Here is a 19314-nt window from a genome sequence, read left to right on the forward strand (position 1 = left end):
CAAACACTTCTGCATTCTAGTCCTAAGTTTCGAGTACACAGAATACGTTCCAGGAGTAATTTATATACTCAACAGGCAATTGTATCTAGTATAGTAAATGGGAAAGTTGAGGAAAAAGTATCTAGCTAACTGTGGCTTTGGTGGGTTTATGTAGTCACCTTAGAAACGTCCCCATCGTCAGTGGGAGCACAGTTTGATTCCTTGGTGCCACAGGTGTCTCCATCCCTGGATATTCCAAACTCACATTCAGTTGTGAGAAGCATTCCGTCCCGAAGAAGCACCTGACCAAGAAGCTCAAGGCTTCCAGTGAGGAGATGCTCACTAAGGTTAAAGATGAGTTAAACTACACCGTGGACAGCCGGACAGGGGACTTGTCCCTAAAGGGCAAACGCAAGACTGTCAAGGTTGGTGCGATGACCTGTGTGCAGGGGTGTGTGTGGCCAGAGGGCACAGGGACATGATGAGGGGAAGGCAAGCCAGTGTGACACAGGATGTCCTGGATCCACAGGCGAATAGGGAGGAGAGTTTGCATTGATGATGGGTGGGTCATGCGGTCGGCACACGTGGTCCCCCAGCCTGTTCATGGACTCAGTTTCTTGTGTATTTAAAAAAAAAGGCAGGTCCATCCAAGAATGCAAAGTGGATGAGCCACTTACACGTGCCCCAAAGAGAACTGGAGCGACTTCTGCTTGTCAGGATGGAGAGTCGGAACCGCTTCCTAAAAAACCCTCGGTTTTTCCCTCCTAATACTCCCCATGGAGGCAAGTCTCTTCTCTTTCCCCCAAAGAAGCCAGTGCTGACAGGAGACTTCCCGAGTGGAGATCTGGAGGAGAGGTGGGTCTTTTCCAGAAAGTCAGACCTGTGGAAGTAAACCCAAAAGGTCCTAGGTCTGCTCTGGGTTATAGAGGATCCTAGACTTTTGGGGGAGGGTGGGGGGCAGGATATCAGTATCAGAACAGAGCAGGGCTTCAGGGCTCCCAAGAGGCCTGGGTTTGTGTTCCTCTGACCTGCCAGAGCCCCTCTGCTTACATCTGACTGGTCTTGGTCTGTAACCATGTGCTTTTCCATTGCCCTCATACGTCTTGGAATACGAACCTAAAAATAAAAATACTTAAAATTTGATTAATTACAAATAATAAGTTAAAATTGTGATTTTTCTCTCAGAGCACCCCTTTGGCTTATTTCATTAACTGTCCTTGTGAAGAGAATGAATGGCTTCATGGGTTCATGGTTTCAGGGGACTTAAAACTATTCACACGTATTAAAGAATGTCTTTTTATCAAGAAAAATTAGACAGATATTTGCAAAGAAACACAGCACCTATATTGAAAACCCAGTTAGGATATTTGTGTGGAAGCTTCCAGAGTGGAAGCTTCCTGTGTGCATATTGAAAATGAAACACACAGCTGCACATATCTTCACAAAGATTCTGTCCTACAGGAAAATTATTTTGTAACCTGCTTTAACAACAGGAACAAAACCCAATACATGACATATTGTGAACAGCTTTGACAGTTTGGGTGTCTTTGTTTTGCACAAATCATGCAAATGAAACTGACAGCCTTTCTCCCCTCATTTGCCCTTCCACAGTTGTGTGGATACTCCTGTGTTTCTGGCTAAACCATCAATTGGATTTTTCACGGATTATGAAATTGGGCCAGTTTATGAGGTAAAAAATCTTATTTCTCTCTAACACCACCCCCTTCATCAGCTTCCTTATGTTTTAAGTCATGCATGGAATTTTAAAACCATATACAAAATTAGAGTAAGAGACTACAGTAAATCCTTGTATGCCCATCACCCACCTTCAATAATTATCTTTTTTCTGCAAATCTGGTTTCACGTATTACTCCCACTGCTTCTTTGTGTGTGTGTCTATGTACACGTGCATACACTGGAGTGTTTTAAGGAAAAGCCTAGGGATGCCTGGGTGGCTCAGTGGTTGAGCATCTGCCTTTGGCTCAGGGTGTCATCCCAGGGTCTGGGATCAAGTCCCACATGGGGTTCCCACAGGGAGCCTGCTTCTCCCTCTGCCTGTGTCTCTGCCTCTCTGTATCTCTCATGAATGAATAAATAAATAAAAATATTTTTTAAAAAAAGCCTAGACATCAGACCATTCTTTAATTAAAAATTCAGTATGTATGTCTACAGGCAAGGACTTTTACAAGATAAAAGTTATCATACCCAGGAGTATTAACATTAACATTAATGAATACTAACTAATATCGGGATGCCTGAGTGGCTCAGTGATTGATCATCTGCCTTCAGCTCAGGGCGTGATCCTGGGGTCCTGGGATGAGTCCTGCATCGGGCTCCCCACAGGGAACCTGCTTCTCCGTCTGTCTATGTTTCTGTGTCTCTCTGTGTCTCTTACGAATAAATAAATTTTTTAAAAATCTTAAAAATAAAGAAATGCTTAAAAAAAACTAATATTGATCCATGTCTGATGGATTTGTTTTTAAAAAAAATCAGGGGCAGCCTGGGTGGCTCAGTGGTTTAGCGCCACCTTCAGCCCAGGTTGTGATCCTGGAGACATGGTATCAAATCCCATGTCAGGCTCCCTGCATTGAGTCTGCTTCTCCCTCTGCCTGTGTCTGTGCCTCTCTCTCTGTGTGTCTCTCGTGAATAAATGAATAAAATCTTTAAAAAAAAAAAGTCAGTTTACATTTGGTGTATTTGAATCAGAATTCAAACATTGCATTTGGGGATCCCTGGGTGGCGCAGCGGTTTGGCGCCTGCCTTTGGCCCAGGGCGCGATCCTGGAGACCTGGGATCGAATCCCACATCGGGCTCCCGGTGCATGGAGCCTGCTTCTCCCTCTGCCTGTGTCTCTGCCTCTCTCTCTCTCTCTGTGACTATCATAAATAAAAAAAAAAAATTTAAAAAAAAACAAACATTGCATTTGGTTAATTATCTCTTATTCCTCCTTAATTGGTAGTGATCCCTCCTCTACCCCCTGCTAGATTTTTTTCCCCTAAAGTGACTATTTCTGTTGCTGTACACAGTGGTTGAGACTTGTGGTTGTCCCATATCTTCACCAGGACTCAGTCTTTTTAACTTTAACCATTCTGAAAGGTATCATTGTGCACATTTTCATGTGTCTATTGGCCATTTGGATAACCTCTTTTGTGAACTGTTGATTAATACCCATTTTTTCTCTTGGGTTGTCTGTCTTTTCCTTGCTTATGGATAGACTTTTTAGTCCTATAATAGATTTGAGTTCTTTTTTGAACAATATCTATTCTCAGAGTTTACCTTTCCATTTTTTTCTTTTATGGACGTAGAGCTGATACACACCATTACATTAGTTTCATTACTATGAATGACAGTAATTCAATGATTCTGTGCCTTATGCTCTGCTTACCACAAGTGTAGCTCCCATCTGTCACTGTACAACACAATTATAATACCATTAACTCCATTCCGCTTGCTGTGCCTTTCATCTCCATAACTAACACATTTACAGAGAGAGAGGAGGGGGGGGCAGGCTCCACGCACCAGGAGCCCGACGTGGGATTCGATCCCGGGTCTCCAGGATCGCGCCCCGGGCCAAAGACAGGCGCTAAACCGCTGCGCCACCCAGGGATCCCCACATTCCAAACTGGAAGCCTGTATCTCCCACTCCCCTTCACTCATTTTGCCCCTCTCCCACCCGTCTCCCCTCTAGCAACCATCAATCAGTTCATTCTCTGCATTTATAGGTCTGATTCTACTTTTTTGTTTGTTCATTGTTTTTTTAGGTTCTACATTTAATGAAATCATATAGTATTTGTCTTTCTCTGCCTGACTTATTTCACTTAGTGTACTACCCTCTGAATCCATCTGTGTTATCACAAATGGCAAGATTTTGTTCTTTTTATGACTTACTAATATTCCGTTGTATATATGTACCAAATTTTCTTTATTAATCTACCAAAAGACATTTAGGTTACTTCCATGTCTTGGTCATTGTAAATAATGCTGTAATAAACCTAGAGGTGCATACATCTTTTCAAATTAATGTTTTCACTTTCCCTGGATAAATACCCAGCAGTAGAATTACTGAATCATAGGGCAGCTCTATTTTTAATTTTTTGAGGAACTTCTATTCTGGTTTTCACAGTGGCTGCACCCATTTACATTCCCATCAAAAGTGTGTGAGGGTTCCTCTTTTTCTCCACATCCTCACCAACACTTGTTATTTCTTGTGTTGTTGATTTTAGCCATTCTGACAGGTGTGAGATAATACCTCATTGTGGTTTTGAGTGATGTTGAGCACCTTTCATGTGTCTGTTAGCCATCTGGATGTCTTTTGTGGAAAAATGATCAGGTCCTCTGCTCATTTTTTAATTGAACTATTTAGGGTATTTTTGCTGTTGACTTATATAAGTTCTTTATATACTTTGGATACTAACCTCTTGTCAGATACATCATTGGCAAATATGTACTCTTATTTAGTGTTGCCTTTTCATTTGTTGATGGTTTCCTTCACTGTGCAAAAGCTTTTTATTTTGATACAATCCCTATCATTTATTTTTGCTTTTACTTCCCTTTTCTGAGGAGACCTATCTAGAAAAACGTTGTTAAGGCTAACGGCAGAGATTACTGCCTATTTTTCTTTTCTTTTTTTTTTTTCTGCCTATTTTTCTTTAGGTGTTTTATGATTTCAGGTCTCACATTTTGAGTTTATTTTTGTGTATAGTGTTAGGGTCCAGTTTAATCTTTTGCATGTAGCTGTCCAGTTTTCCAAATACCATTTATTGAAGAGATTGTCTTTTCCTCATTGCATATTCTTGCCTCCTTTGTCACAGATTCATTGATCATATAAGTGTTGGTGGATTTTTGGGTTCTCTAGTCTGTTCTCTTGATCTATGTGTCTGTTTTTGTGCCAGCACCATACTGTTTTCGTTATTATTGTTTTGTAGTGTATCTTGAGATCTGGGATTGTAATACCGCCAGCTTTATTCTTCTTTTGCAAGAGTGCTTTGATTATTCAGGGTCTTTTGTGGTTCTATACAAATTTTAGGATTATTTATTCTAGTTCTGTGAAAAATGCTGTTGGTATTTTGATAGGGATTGCATTGAATTTGTAGATTGCTTTGGGTAGTATGGATGTTTTACTGTTCTTCTAACTCATGAGCATTGAATATCTTTCCATTTATTTGTGTCATCTTCATTTTCTTTCATCAGTGTCTTATAGTTTTCAGAGTACAGGTCTTTCATCTCCTAGGTTAAGTTTATTCCTAGTTATTTTATTCTTTTTGGTACAATTTTAAGTGAAATTGTTAATTTCATTTTCTGAAACTTCATTATTAATTATAGAAATCCAACATATTTTTGTATATTATTTTTGTGTCCTGCAACTTTACAGAATTCATTTATTCTAATAGTTTTTGATTCTAATACATCCTTGTATTCCCAGAATAAGTCCCACTTGATTGTGTGAATGATACTTTTAATGTACTTTTGGATTTGGTTCACTCATATTTTGTTGAGGATTTTTGTATCCATGTATTTTAAGGATATTGGCCTGTGGTTTTCTTTTTTTTTTTTTTTTGTAGCATCTTGGTCTGGTTTTGGTTCAGAATAATGCTGGCCTCATAGGATGTATTTGGAATATTTCCTTTCCTCTTCCATTTTTGGAATAGTTTGAGGATTGGTATTAACTCTTTTTTTAATGTTTAGTAGAATTTACTTATGAATCCACTGGGTCCTAGACCTTTGTTTCTTCGAGTTTTTTTTATTGCCAATTCCATTTCATTACTAGTTATGAGTCTTTTCAAATTTTCTATTTCTTCTTGATTAGTTTTGAAAGATCATGTGTTTCTAGGAATTTATCCATTTCTTCTGGGTTGTCCAATTTGTTGGCATATAATTTCTCATAATAATCTCTTATAATCTTTTGGATTTCTGTGGATGTCATTTGTTCCTTCTCTTTAATTTTTTATTTTATTTATTTCAGTTCTCTTACTTTTTTTCCTGATGACTCTGATGAAAGGTTTATCAATTTTATTTTTTCAAAGAACCAGATCTTGGTTTCATTGATTTTGTCTATTGTTTTTTGGTCTGTATTTCATTTAGTTCCACTGTGAACTATTATTTTCTTTATTATTTATTATTTTCTTTATTATTTTCTTCCTTATACTAACTTAGGGCTTTGTTTGTTCTTCTTTTTCTAGTTCATTTATATCTAAGGGTAGATGGTTTATTTGAGCTTTTTATTATTTTCTTCCTTATACTAACTTAGGGCTTTGTTTGTTCTTCTTTTTCTGGTTCATTTATATCTAAGGGTAGATGGTTTATTTGAGCTTTTTCCTGTTTCTTGAGGTAGGCCTGTATTGCTATATATTTCCCTCTTAGAACCACTTTCATTGCATCCCAGAGATTTTGGACCATTGTGTTTTCATTTTCATTTGTCATTAAAATTTCATTGTAATTTCTTCTTTGATTTCTTCATTGGCCCATTGGTTATTTAGTAGTATGTTGTTTAGTCTCCATGTGTTTATGATTTTTCCAGCTTTTTTCTTGTAATTGATTTCTAGTTTCACACTGTTGTGGTTGGAAAAGATGGTTAATATGATTTTGATCTGGGGATCCCTGGGTGGCGCAGCGGTTTAGCGCCTGCCTTTGTCCCAGGGCGCGATCCTGGAGACCCGGGATCGAATCCCACATCGGGCTCCCGGTGCATGGAGCCTGCTTCTCCCTCTGCCTATGTCTGTGCCTCTCTCTCTCTCTCTCTGTGACTATCACAAATAAATAAAAAAAAATTTTTTTAAAAATATGATTTTGATCTTCTCAAATTTATTGAGACTTGTTTTGTGGCTTAAATGGGGTCTTTCCTGGAGAATGTTCCATGTGCACTTGAAAACAATATGTATTATGTTGTTTTTGAATGAAATGTTCCATATATATCTGTTAAGCCCATCTGTTTTAATATGTTATTTAAAGACATTGTTTCCCTCTTGATTTCTGACTGGATTGTCTATCCATTGGTATACCCATTGATGGGGTGTTTAAGTCCCCTACTATCATCGTACGATGGTCAATTTCTCCCTTTATGTCTATTAAGATTTCCTCTGTGTATTTAGGTGCTCCAACATTAGATGTATAGATATTTACAATTGTTATATCCTCTTATTACATTGATCCCTTTATCATTATGTAATGCCTGTTTTGTCTCTTTTCCCTGATATAAGTATTACTATCCTGCCTTTTTTTCTCCCCACTTGCATGGAATGTATTTTTCCATCCCTTAGCTTTCAGTGTATGTCCTTCAGACCTGAAGTGAGTCTTTTGTGGGCAGTATGTAGAGGGGTCTTGTTTTTTATCCATGTGTCACTCTGTATCTTTTGATTGAAGCATTTAGACCATTTACATTTAAAGTAATTATTTGTAAGTATGAATTAATTGCCATTTTGTTCATAGTCTTCTGATTATTTTTGTAGTTCTCTGTTCCTTTCTTCTCATGTTTTCTTTCCTTGTGATTAATTACCTTGATGTTAAGTTGTGTTTCCTTTCTCTTCATTTTTTTGTGTACCATAGGCTTTTGGTTTGTGGTTATCAGGAAGCGCATATGTAACATTCTAAGTATACAGCAGTCTATATTAAGTTGATGATCATTTAAATTTGAACACATTGTTAAAGAATTTCATTTTAATTCTCCCTCCACATGTTATGTATATGTTATTGTATTTTACATCTTTTTATTCCGCAAGTCCCCTCAGCTAATTTTTAAAATATAATTGATTTACTTCTTTTGTCTTTTCTACTTCATTCTAGCTTTTTAAGTGATGACTCCACTGCCTTTACTGTGTCTTTCCTTTTATTTATAAAATTTTTCCTTTCATAATTGTATTTCTAATTATGACTTTTTCTTTTCCACTTAAGTCCCTTTAATATTTCTTCTAAGGCCTGTTTGGTGGTGATGAATTCCTTTAGCTTATTTTTCTGTGAAATCTTATATCTTTTCCTTCAATTCCAAATAATAACCTTGAAATATATCATGCTACTCTCTCCTTACCCCATAGGGATTTTTTATTAGTTTGAGTTCTTCTATTGTTTCTTTTTGGAGTCATAAGCAAATATGTGGATATATTTGAGTTCCCTTTCCTTCTTACTGTCCTTGGTACCTTGTTTGTTTCACTTAACAGCATATCTAGTGATTCCTCGGAGAGTAGATATAGAGACTGACCTGATTTCTTTTTCCCAGTCTCCTTCATTTTCATGCTAGCCTCCACCATCCTAGGGAATCAGACCAAGACCAAGCATAGTAGTCACTGACTCTGCTCACCAGGTCTAAAGACAGCCAGGCTTAATCATGACAGATCTCATGACAGATCCTTCATATACATGTGAATTGTAATTTACACTTTAAAGAGCATTTGCAAACCCATAATCTTTTTTAAAAAATTTATTCATTTATTTTAGAGAGAGAGCAAGAGCATGTATGTGCACATGGGGGATGGGGCAGAGGGAGAAATCCTCAAGCAGACTCCCTGCTGAGCCTGACTCTGGGCTCCATCTCAGAACCCTGTGATCACAACCCAGGCTGAAATCAAGAGTTAGACACTCAACAAACTGAACTACCCAGGTGCCCTGCAAATCCATCATTCTTCATGAATTCTCAACCACCTGTGGCAAAAGCAGACAAATATGTCAGTCTTATGTGCTGTTTGCTAAAGCAGTTTTTGTTGTTGTTGTTTTTATTTCTTTAATATAACAGTGATAGATTCTTTTTTGGACTTCTGTGTCTAGTCACCATGTTTCAAGGACAGTTGCAGAAACTAGCAAAGACTCCAAGAAAGAGAGTAAAAATAATTTCCATTGGAGAGTGGAAGGAGGCAAAAGGAGAGACGCCCAGGGCCATATGATAGACCCTTTATATGCAGGACTGGAGGGTGTCAACTGTGGAAGCCTATAGACAAGGTAGACACAGAATGCCTTCTTGTCTTCCCTCCTGTCTCTGCCTAGTGCTCTACTGCTCATCGTTTTCCTATTGCTGCATTGTCACTTCTTTGGAAGATCACCCTGACCTTTCTTAACTGGATTAAATGTCCTGATTGCAGGCTCTTTTCCTACCACTTGCTCTTTGGTGACACAGTGTTACATTTGTCTTCCCAATAGACTGTAAGCCCAACAGAATTATTTCTAGGTTTGTGTTATCATTTTATTATTAGTGCTTGGCATACTGTAGTTCCTCAGTTAATATGTATGGACTGAATTACATAAATACTTGAAGACAGGTCTACCTGTTAGCCTTGCTTACCCCTGATAAGATAAATCAAGAGCAAATGGAAGGTGCCATATTTTACTAAAAAACAATAACAACAACAACGACAACAACAAAAAACATCCAACTCTGTGTGTGTGTGTGTGTGTGTGTGTGTGTGTGTGAGAGAGAGAGAGAGAGAGAGAGAGAAACAAGAGACATAGAGTCAGAGAGAGAGGGAGAGAATGACTTCCAAAGGGTTTTTGATAAGTTAGTGAATGACAGCCCACAAATGGGCTTAAGGTATTTATTCCTTTAGAAGGTTACTAAGCAGCATGCCTGGGTGACTCAGTTGGCTAAGCATCTGACTTGATTTTGGCTCAGTTCATGATTTCAGGGTCGTGAGATCAAGCCCTGTGTCAGACTTTGTGCTGAGCATGGAGCCTGCTTAACATTCTCTCCCTCCCTCTCCCCCCTCTGCCCCTCTCCCTACTTGAGTTCTCTCTCTCTCTTAAAAAAAAAAAAAAAAAGAAGAGGAATGTGATTTTCAAAGAGGCAGAAAAAAAAGAAGGTTACTAAGCAGGAAAAGTGTTTATATGGGGAAGTATATGTACAATAATGTTAAAAATTAAAGTATGACATAATGATTACATAAAATGAGTACCTGTGGCTAGAAGCCACCAATAGTACATAAAGAATCATACATAATTAGTACACTTCAGAGAAAAATTTATGGTCATAAGTTTTTTTTAATAAACTTGATACTGATGAAACATCTTAAATTTTAAAAATATATGAATGAAAATTAGATTTTTTACTGTTGCAAAAAGAAGTTACAAATAAGAAATGGGGATGCTAGAATCAACTCTCTGATGCTGGATTGTAGTTGGAGGCATAAGTATGGATTTGTGGTTTCAAACTGTGCATTACACTTACACACAGATGGATAGGTACAGGAATAAATGTAGATGTATATGAATGCATAAGTTAGTACAATTGCATGTATTTCCTATCTACCCAGAGGAACAGAAATAGTGACACTCTAATAGCAATTAGCACACCTAGTGTCCAGATCTTGGTTTCTAAGTACTGTCCCAATAAAAGGCACTAGGGCTGCTTGGTAAAGTAGTTGATTCCAGGGCTGAAACAGGGGAGATATGTGAACCTAGAGCATCTGTGGTACCATAAAGTGTAAAGAAGTGCTGAGAAAGAGAGAGAGAAAGATATAGATGGATGGATGGAAGAGGGGGCATTTCAAGAGGACACAGAGCTCACAATAGCCAAAGTTGAAACATTTGAAACAATAAAATAAATAATAATGGTATTAGATTATAACCCAAAGAATAAAATAAATGTCTATGAATTCATACTGATATAAGGAAATATCTGAATAAATAAATAAATGGAGAAAAGGATAACTCTCTGTTACAGAAGAATTCTAAGTTAATTTTTAAGTTTTTAAGTAATCACACTCAATATGGGGCTCAAACTTACAACCCTGAGATCAAGAGTTGCATGCTCTACTGAGCCATCAGCTGCCTCTATTACAGAAGAATTCTCATTTTTAATATAGAAAGAATGAAAGAAAAAAGTTACCATTAAATATCACACTGATAAATTTGCAGGCAAGATACACTAATAGATGCTAAAATTAGTGAGTAAAAGTTTAAATAGAAACAGAAAAGTCTCTCCCCAAATACCTTGTAATTACAAAGGAAAAATAATAACTACAATAGAGAATCCTAGCAGACACCACTTTGGCCAAATGATTTATTTTAACATCCCCATAATAAGACATTTTGATATCATAGGCCCCCAATATGATGTACTGAGAAGGGCACATCACTTATGTGGTATTCTTGCAAATAATGGATAACCTCAATCTAATCATGAGTAGACATCAGACAAACACAACGAAAGGCCATTCTACAAGAACATTGCACAAAATAACTGACCAGTGCTCTTCAGAAGGCTCAAGATCAGGGCGCCTCGTTGGCTCAATTTGTTAAGCCTCTGACTCTTGGTTTCTGCTCAGGTAATCTCGTGGTCATGGGATCGAGGCCCATGTGGGGCTTTATGCTCAGCACAGAATCTGCTTCAGATTCTCTCTCCTCTCCCTCTGCCCCCCCCCAAATAAATAGAATCTTTAAAAAAAAAATTAAAGGCTCAAGGTCATGGGCAACAGGAAAGACTAAGGAACTGTCACAGATCAGAGGAGACTAAAAAGACATGGAAACATAATGCAATTTCAGATTTTGGATTGGATCCAGCAATGGAAAAAGGAAGTTAGTAGACAAATTGGAAAAGTTTACATGGATTCTGTGGTTTAGTTAGTATAGTGTAGCAAACTTAATTTCTTAGGTTTGATCATAGTTCTCTTGTTTTGAAGATGCCAATATAAGGGGAAGCTGAGTAAAGAACATATGGGAACTCTCTGGATTATTTTTTGTAACTCTTGTAAATCTTTTTCTTAAGCTTTTATTTATTTATTCATGAGAGACACACAGAGAGAGGCAGAGACACAGGCAGAGGTAGAAGCAGGTTCTTTGAGGGGAACCCAATGTGGGACTCGATCCCAGGATTCCAGGACCATGCCCTGAGCTGAAGGCAGATGCTCAACCACTGAGCCACCCAGGCATCCCTGTAACTCTTGTAAATCCAATATCAAAATCAAGCATTAAAAAATATATGAATATTAGGGGATCCCTGGGTGGCGCAGCGCTTTGGCGCCTGCCTTTGGCCCAGGGCGCGATCCTGGAGACCCGGGATCGAATCCCACGTCGGGCTCCCGGTGCATGGAGCCTGCTTCTCCCTCTGCCTGTGTCTCTGCCTCTCTCTCTATCTCTCTGTGACTATCATAAATAAATAAAAAAATATATATATGAATATTAGGAAGATCTCCGGTTATGGCAATATTATAGCTAGATAACCTGAAGAATAAGAATCTAAAAAAAATGAGAATTATAGATAGAACTGAAACTACTCAGTAGTAATAGGGCTTACCAGCAATTCAGACACAGATGAAGAGAATACTTGCAGAGAGTTCAGTAGAAGAGATCCAGACCAAACCACAAAGAGAAAAAAAGAAGGAAAAATACAGAAAGTAGCATTTTAAAATATGGGACCTAGTAGGTACGGGACCAGGGGTCCCAAAAGGTCTGTTACATAATTGGAAGTCCCCAAAAGAGAGGAGAGAGAGGATGGGGCAGCAGCAGAGTTGGAAGATGTAGTGGATGACAGTGATCTAAAAGTAACAAAGAAATCTTAAAAAAAAAAAAATAGGGCATCTGGGTGGCTCAGTGGTTGAGCATCTGCCTTTGACTCAGGTTGTGATCCTGGGGTTCTGGGTTTGAGTCCTGCATCAGGCTCCCACAGGGAGCCTGCTTCTCCCTCTGTCTATGTCTCTGGCTCTCTCCCTCTCTTTGTGTCTCTCATGGATAAATAAATAAAATCTTTAAAAGATAACTAAATAAAAGTAACAAAGACATCAAGCCATAGATTGAAGCGCTAACAACCCTCAGCAGAGTAAAATAAAAGAAAATCATACCCAGGCATGTTATACTAAAATTCTGTTCTAAACCAAAGAAGGAGGGGGAAACCCTAACTTTAAGCATCTAGAGAAAAAAGACCCACTACCTTCTAACAGAAAAATGATTGAAGCTAAAAAATACTTGGAATGGAAGCTTCAAAGTGGTGAAAGAAAGTAACTTTCAATATAGAATTCTAAACCTAGTGAAAATATTCTTCAAAAATGAAGATAAAATGAAGACATTTGCAGACAAAAGCTGATAATTCACAACCAGATAATCATTCATCACCAGGAGATCTGCACCAAAGGAATTTCCAGTCAGAAGAAAATGATACCCATATGGAAGGAGAGTAATGCAAGAAGGAATGAAAAGCAACAATTGCATGACATGTAAATGGACCAGGTACTCCAATTAAAAGAGAAGGATTATCAGACTGGTTAGAAAAACAAACACCAACTAAACATTGCTTGTATGACATTACCTTAAAAATAAGGATAAAGGTTGGAAAAAGCTTTATTAAGCCTATAGAAGTTAAGTTAGCCTAGCCTAAAATGAGTTCATTTAAAATCAGTTTTTGAGAGGAGTTGAAGATGGCAGAGGAGTAGGAGACCTTAGTTTTATCTGGTCCCAGGAATTCAGCTAGATAGCTATTAAATCATTCTGAACACCTGAAATCCCACTGGAGATCTAAGAATAGCTGCAACTCTACAAATAGAAAAGCTACCACTTTCTGCAGGGTAGGAGATGCGGCGAAGTGAATCTGAGGCGATATATGGGAAGATAAACTGTAGCAGGTAGGGGTGGTGGGTCGGGAGCCCCCATCAGCCTCACCAGAAAATGCTAGAGCCACAGAGCACAAATCCAAACTTTTAGAGGTCTGCTCCTGTTGGAGACATCCCTGCCTGAAAGGGCTCAGGCAGGGAAGCAAGGATGGAATCCTAGGTGGGACAGTATGGTCTCAGGATCCTCAAGGTCACAGGAAGACCCAGGCATTGGAGTCAGCAGAGCTCCCCAGCATCATCGGAGCAGGGGAAGCTGGCTGCAGTCAGCAAGCTAGAGAGTGGGCTCTCAGCTTGGGGTTGCCATAAACTGTGAACCATGGCACAGTCTGCATGACTGTTCCCTGCTCCCACTTCCGGAGCAGGGCCCCAGCAAGTGGTAGAACTGGGGAGACCCCCTTTGCCTCCCTGCAGGAGCCTACAGGGTTTGGGGACTCAGGCACTAGAGAATCAGCCCAATAGGCCCTTCCCCCCAGAAGATCCGCAAGACCATCCAGTCAAGACCAAGTCTACCAATCACACAGAAGTGCAAAACTCCAGCACTAGGGGAATATAGCATGTAGAATTCATGACTTCTTGTTTTTTGTTTCTTTTTCTCACGATTCTGTAGTCTTTCAATTTTAATATTCTCTTTCCTTTTCAACCAATTTCTTGTTTTATCAATTATTTTTAAAGTTTTTTTCTTAATTTTCATTTTTACAGTTGCATTCTACCCTTTCATTGTATTTCATTTTTATATTGTATATATATTTCTTTCTTTGCAATCTTGGGATTCAGTTTCTTCTAACAGCCCAGAATCTAGTGTATGGTTCTATTCTCTTCACCAGTCTGTTCATATTTGCTTTTGTTTGTTTGTTTGTTTGTTTTTTCTTCCCTTTTTTTATTATTTATTTATGATAGTCATAGAGAGAGAGAGAGAGAGAGAGAGAGAGAGAGAGAGGCAGAGACACAGGCAGAGGGAGAAGCAGGCTCCATGCACCGGGAGCCCGATGTGGGATTCGATCCCGGGTCTCCAGGATCGCACCCTGGGCCAAAGGCACGCACCGAACCGCTGCGCCACCCAGGGATCCCTGTTTGTTTTTTCTTCCTTTTTTTGTTTTCATTTTTGTTAAAGTCTTCATTAATTTTCATCTTTACAGTTAATTCTATCCTTTAAATGTATTTAATTTTCCTTTTGTAGATATGTTTTTCTTTCCTTATAATTTTGAGATGTAGTTTCTTCTAACAAACCAACCAAAACACACTCAGAATATAGTGTATTGCTCTGTTCTGTTCACTTTTCTGTTTATATTCCTTCTTTTTAAAAAATATTTATTTATTCATGAGAGACACAGAGAAAGAGAGGTAGAGACACAGGCAGAGGGAGAAGCAGTCTCCATGCAGAGAGCCTGACGTGGGACCCGATCCTGGGTCTCCAGGATCATGCCCTGGGCTGAAGGTGGCGCTAAACCACTGAGCCACCCGGGCTGCCCTTTTTCCTTTTTTTTGTCTTTTAATTTTCATTTTTACAGTTACATTCTATTCTTCCATTGTAGTTTTTGTACATATAACTTTTTCTTTTGTTATAATTTTAGGATCTAGTTTTCAGACAAATGGACCAAAAACATGCAGAATCCAGTGTATTGTTCTATTTTGTTCACCTAGTTGATTATATTCTCTCTCTCTTTCTCTCTTTCTTTTTGGTTTTGAGTCTCTTCTGATTTGTTTAGTGTCTATTTTGGGTCATTGTTGCTATTTTAGATTTTTGTTCCCTGGTTCCATCTATTCTTCTCTGGATAGAATGATAAGATAAAAACTCATCTCAAAAACAAAAACAAGAGACAGGGACCTGGTCAGTTTGGGCATAAGAAAGATGTCAGAACCAGACTTCAGAATAATGATCATAAAGATAATAATGGGACTTGAAAAAAGCATAGAAGATGCTAGAGAATACCTTTCCGGAGAAACAAAAAGACTAAAATCTAATCAAGTCAAAATCTGAAAGGCTACTAATAAGATGCAATAAAAATGAAGGCTCTAACTGCTAAGATAAATGAGGCAGAAGAGAGAATTAGTGATCTAGAAAATAAATAATGGAGAATAAAGAAACTGAGAAAAAATATAAACAACTACTGGGTCACTGGAGGGAAGGGGGAGAATTAGAGAGGTAAGTGATACCATAAAGTGAAGCAATATTAGAATAATTGGGATCCCAGAAGAAAAGGAAGTGGGGGTGGCAGAAGGTATATTGGAGCAAATTATAGCAGAGAACTTCCCTAATCTGAGGAAGGAAATAGGCATCCAAGCCCAGGAGGAAGAGAACAGCCCTCAGAATCAATAAAAATAGGTCAACACCCTTAAATATAAGATGAAACTTACAAATCTCAGAGACAAAGAGAAAATCATGAAAGCAGCTCTGGACAAGAGGCCTATAACCTACAAGAGTAGAAACACTAGGCTGACAGCAGACCTATCCGCAGAGACCTGGTAGGCTAGAAAGGATGAGCATATGTTCAGGATGCTAAATGAGAAAAATACACAGCCAAGAATACTTTATCCAACTAGGATCTCATTAAAAATAGAAGGATAGATAAAAAGCTTCTAGGACAAACAGAAGCTAAAAGAATTTATCATCGCCAAACCAGCCCTACAAGAAATATTAAAAGGGATTCTTTAAGTGAAGAGAGCCCAAAAGTAACATAGACCAGAAAGGAACAGAGACAATATACAGAAACAGTGACTTTATAGTTAATACAATGGCACTAAATTCATATCTTTAAATAGTTACTTTGAATGTAAATGAGCTAACTTCCCCAGTCAAAAGACACAGGGTATCAGATTGGATAAAAAAGCAAGACCCATTGATATGCTGTCTGCAAGAGACTCATTTAAGATCCAAAGACAACTCCATATTTAAAATGAGGGGTTGGAAACCCATTTATTATGCTAATGGACATCAAAAGAAAGCTGTGGTAGCAATTCTTACATCAGATAAATTATATGTTAAACCAAAGACTGGGGACAACTGGATGGCTCAGTTGAGCGTCTGCCTTTTAGCTCAGGTGCTGATCCAGGATCTAGGATCGAGTTCCGCATGGGCTCCTTGCAGGTAATCTGCTTCTCCCTCTGCCTATCTCTCTTTCTGTGTCTCTGATGAATAAATAAATAAAATCTTTAAAAACAAACAAAAACTCCAAAGACTAATAAGAGATGAGGAAGGACACTATATCATAATTAAAGGATCTATCCAATAAGAAGGTCTAACAATTATAAATATTTATGCCCATAACGTGGGAGCAGCCAGTTATATAAGCTAATTGATAACAAAATTAAAGAAACACATTGATAATAATACAATAATTGTGGGGGACTTTAACATCCCACTCACTGCAATGGACAGATAATCTAAGCAGAAGATCAACAAGGAAACAAGGGCTTTGAATGACACACTGGACCAGATGGACTTCACAGATATATTCAGAACATTCCATCCTAAAGCAACACATTCTTCTTGAGTGCATTTGGAACATTCTCCAGAATAGATCACATACTGGGTCACGAATCAGGTCTCAACCAGTACCAAAAGATTGGGGTCATTCCCTGCATATTCTCAGATCACAATGCTTTGAAACGAACTCAGTCACAAGAGGAAATTTGGAAAGAGGCTAAAGAGCATCCTACTAAAGAATGAATCCTACTAAAGCCAACCAGGAAAATAAAGAAGAATTTTTAAAATCCATGGAAACAGATGAAAATGAAAGCAACACTGTCCAAAACCTTTGGGATGCAGCAAAGGTGGTCCTAAGAGGGAATTTTTTTGCTTTCTCAAAAAACAAGAAAGGTCTCAAATACAAAAGCTAACCTTACACCTAAAGGAGCTGGAGAAAGAATAGCAAATAACACCTAAATCACACAGGAGAAGACAATTAATAAAGATTAGAGAAAAATAATGAAATAGAAACCAAAAGAACAGTAAAATAGGTCAACAAAACTAAGAGCTGGTTCTTTGAAAGAATTAATAAGATTGATAAACACCTGGCCAGACTTATCAAAAGAAAAGAGAAAGAATCCAAATAAATAAAATCATGAACTAGAGAGGAGAGATCACAACCAACACTGAAGAAATACAAATACTTATAAGAACATATTATGAGCAACTATGTACCAACAAATTAGGCAATCTGGAAGAAATGGATGCATTCCTAGAGACTTATAAACTACCAAAACTGAAACAGGAAGAAATAAAAAATCCGAAGAGACCCATGACCAGCAAGGAGATTGAAGCAGTAATCAAAAACCTCCCAACAAGAGTCCTGGGCCAAATGTGGATTCTACCAAACATTTAAGAATTAATACCTATTCTTCTGAAACTGTTATAAAAAATAGAAATGAAAGGAAAATTTCCAGACTCATTCCCTTGATCTCAAAACCAAAGACTCCACCAAAAAGGAGAATTACAGACCAATATCACTGATTAACATAGATGCAAAGATTCTCACCAAAATACTAGCCAATAGGATCCAACAGCACATTAAAAGGATTATTCACCATGACCAAGTGGGAGTTATTCCTGGGCTGCAAGTGTGGTTCAACATCTACAAATCAATCAATATGATGCATTACATTAATAAAATAAGGACAAGAGCCACATGAGCCTCTCAATAGATGCAGAAAAAGCATTTGACAAAGTACAGCATCCTTTCTTGATTAAAACTCTTCACAGTGTAGGGATCCCTGGGTGGTGCAGCGGTTTGGTGCCTGTCTTTGGCCCAGGGCGCGATCCTGGAGACCCGGGATCGAATCCCACATCGGGCTCCCGGTGCATGGAGCCTGCTTCTCCCTCTGCCTGTGTCTCTGCCTCTCTCTCTCTCTCTCTCTCTCTGTGACTATCATAAATAAAAAAAAAAATTAAAAAAAAAACTCTTCACAGTGTAGAGATAAAGGGAGCATGCCTCAATATCATAAAAGCCATCTATGAAAAGCCCACAGCAAACATCATTCTCAATGGGAAAAAAACTGAGAGCTTTTCCCCTAAGGTCAGGAACACGACAAGAATGTCTGCTATCACCACTATTTTCTTTTTTTTAAAGATTTTATTTATTTATTCATGAGACACACACAAAGAAAGAGAGAGAGAGAGAGAGAGAGAGAGGCAGAGACACAGGCAGAGGGAGAAACAGGTCCAATGCAGGGAGCCCGACGTGGGACTTGATCCCAGGTCTCCAGGATCACGCCCTGGGCTGAAGGTGGCACTAAACCGCTGAGCCACCAGGGCTGCCCACCACTATTTTCAACATAGTACTAGAAGTCCTAGCCTCAGTAATCAGACAACAAAAAGAAATGAAAGGCATCCGAATTGGCAAAGAAGAAGTCAAACTCTCCCTCTTCACAGATGACATGATACTGTATATGGAAAACCCAAAAGACTCAACCCCAAAATTGCTAGAACTCATACAGGAATTTAGTAAAGTGGCAGGATATAAAATCAATGCACAGAAATCAGTTGCATTTATATACACTAACAATGAGACAGAAGAAAAAGAAATTTAAGGAGTCAATCCCATTTACAATTACACCCCAAACCAAAATATACCTAGGAATAAAACTAACCAAAGAGGCAAAAGATCTGTACTTAGAAAACTATAGAACACTCATGAAAGAAATTGAGGAAGACACAAAGAAATGGACAAAGGTTCCATGCTCATGGATTAGAAGAACAAATATAGTTATAGTTAAAATGTCTATGCTACCTAGAACGACCTATACATTCAATGCAATCCCTATCAAAATACCATCACCTTATTCTACAGAGTTGGAACAAATAATCCTAAAATTTGTA

The 19314-nt window shown here is 38.3% G+C and overlaps 1 protein-coding gene across 13 annotated transcripts in view; it reads left to right on the plus strand.

The window, feature by feature from the left end:
• The window catches only part of DLEC1 (DLEC1 cilia and flagella associated protein), a 77305-nt gene that overhangs the window by 17339 nt on the left and 40652 nt on the right, over positions 1 to 19314 (plus strand). For 12 of the 13 annotated variants that reach the window (XR_005984585.1, XR_005984586.1, XM_041734090.1 and 9 more), the window contains exons 4-6: positions 214 to 404; positions 617 to 834; positions 1591 to 1669. The exons of the other annotated variant lie outside the window; for it this stretch is intronic. Coding sequence is in view for 10 of the 12 variants with exons in the window: in XM_041734090.1 (XP_041590024.1) it covers positions 214 to 404; positions 617 to 834; positions 1591 to 1669 (488 nt within the window). In the remaining 2 variants the exon portion in view is untranslated. The remainder of the gene's footprint in view (positions 1 to 213; positions 405 to 616; positions 835 to 1590; positions 1670 to 19314) is intronic. 13 annotated transcript variants of the gene reach the window in all.

This window comes from Vulpes lagopus, chromosome 19 (assembly GCF_018345385.1).
Source record: "Vulpes lagopus strain Blue_001 chromosome 19, ASM1834538v1, whole genome shotgun sequence".
Classification (NCBI taxonomy): Eukaryota; Metazoa; Chordata; class Mammalia; order Carnivora; family Canidae; genus Vulpes; species Vulpes lagopus.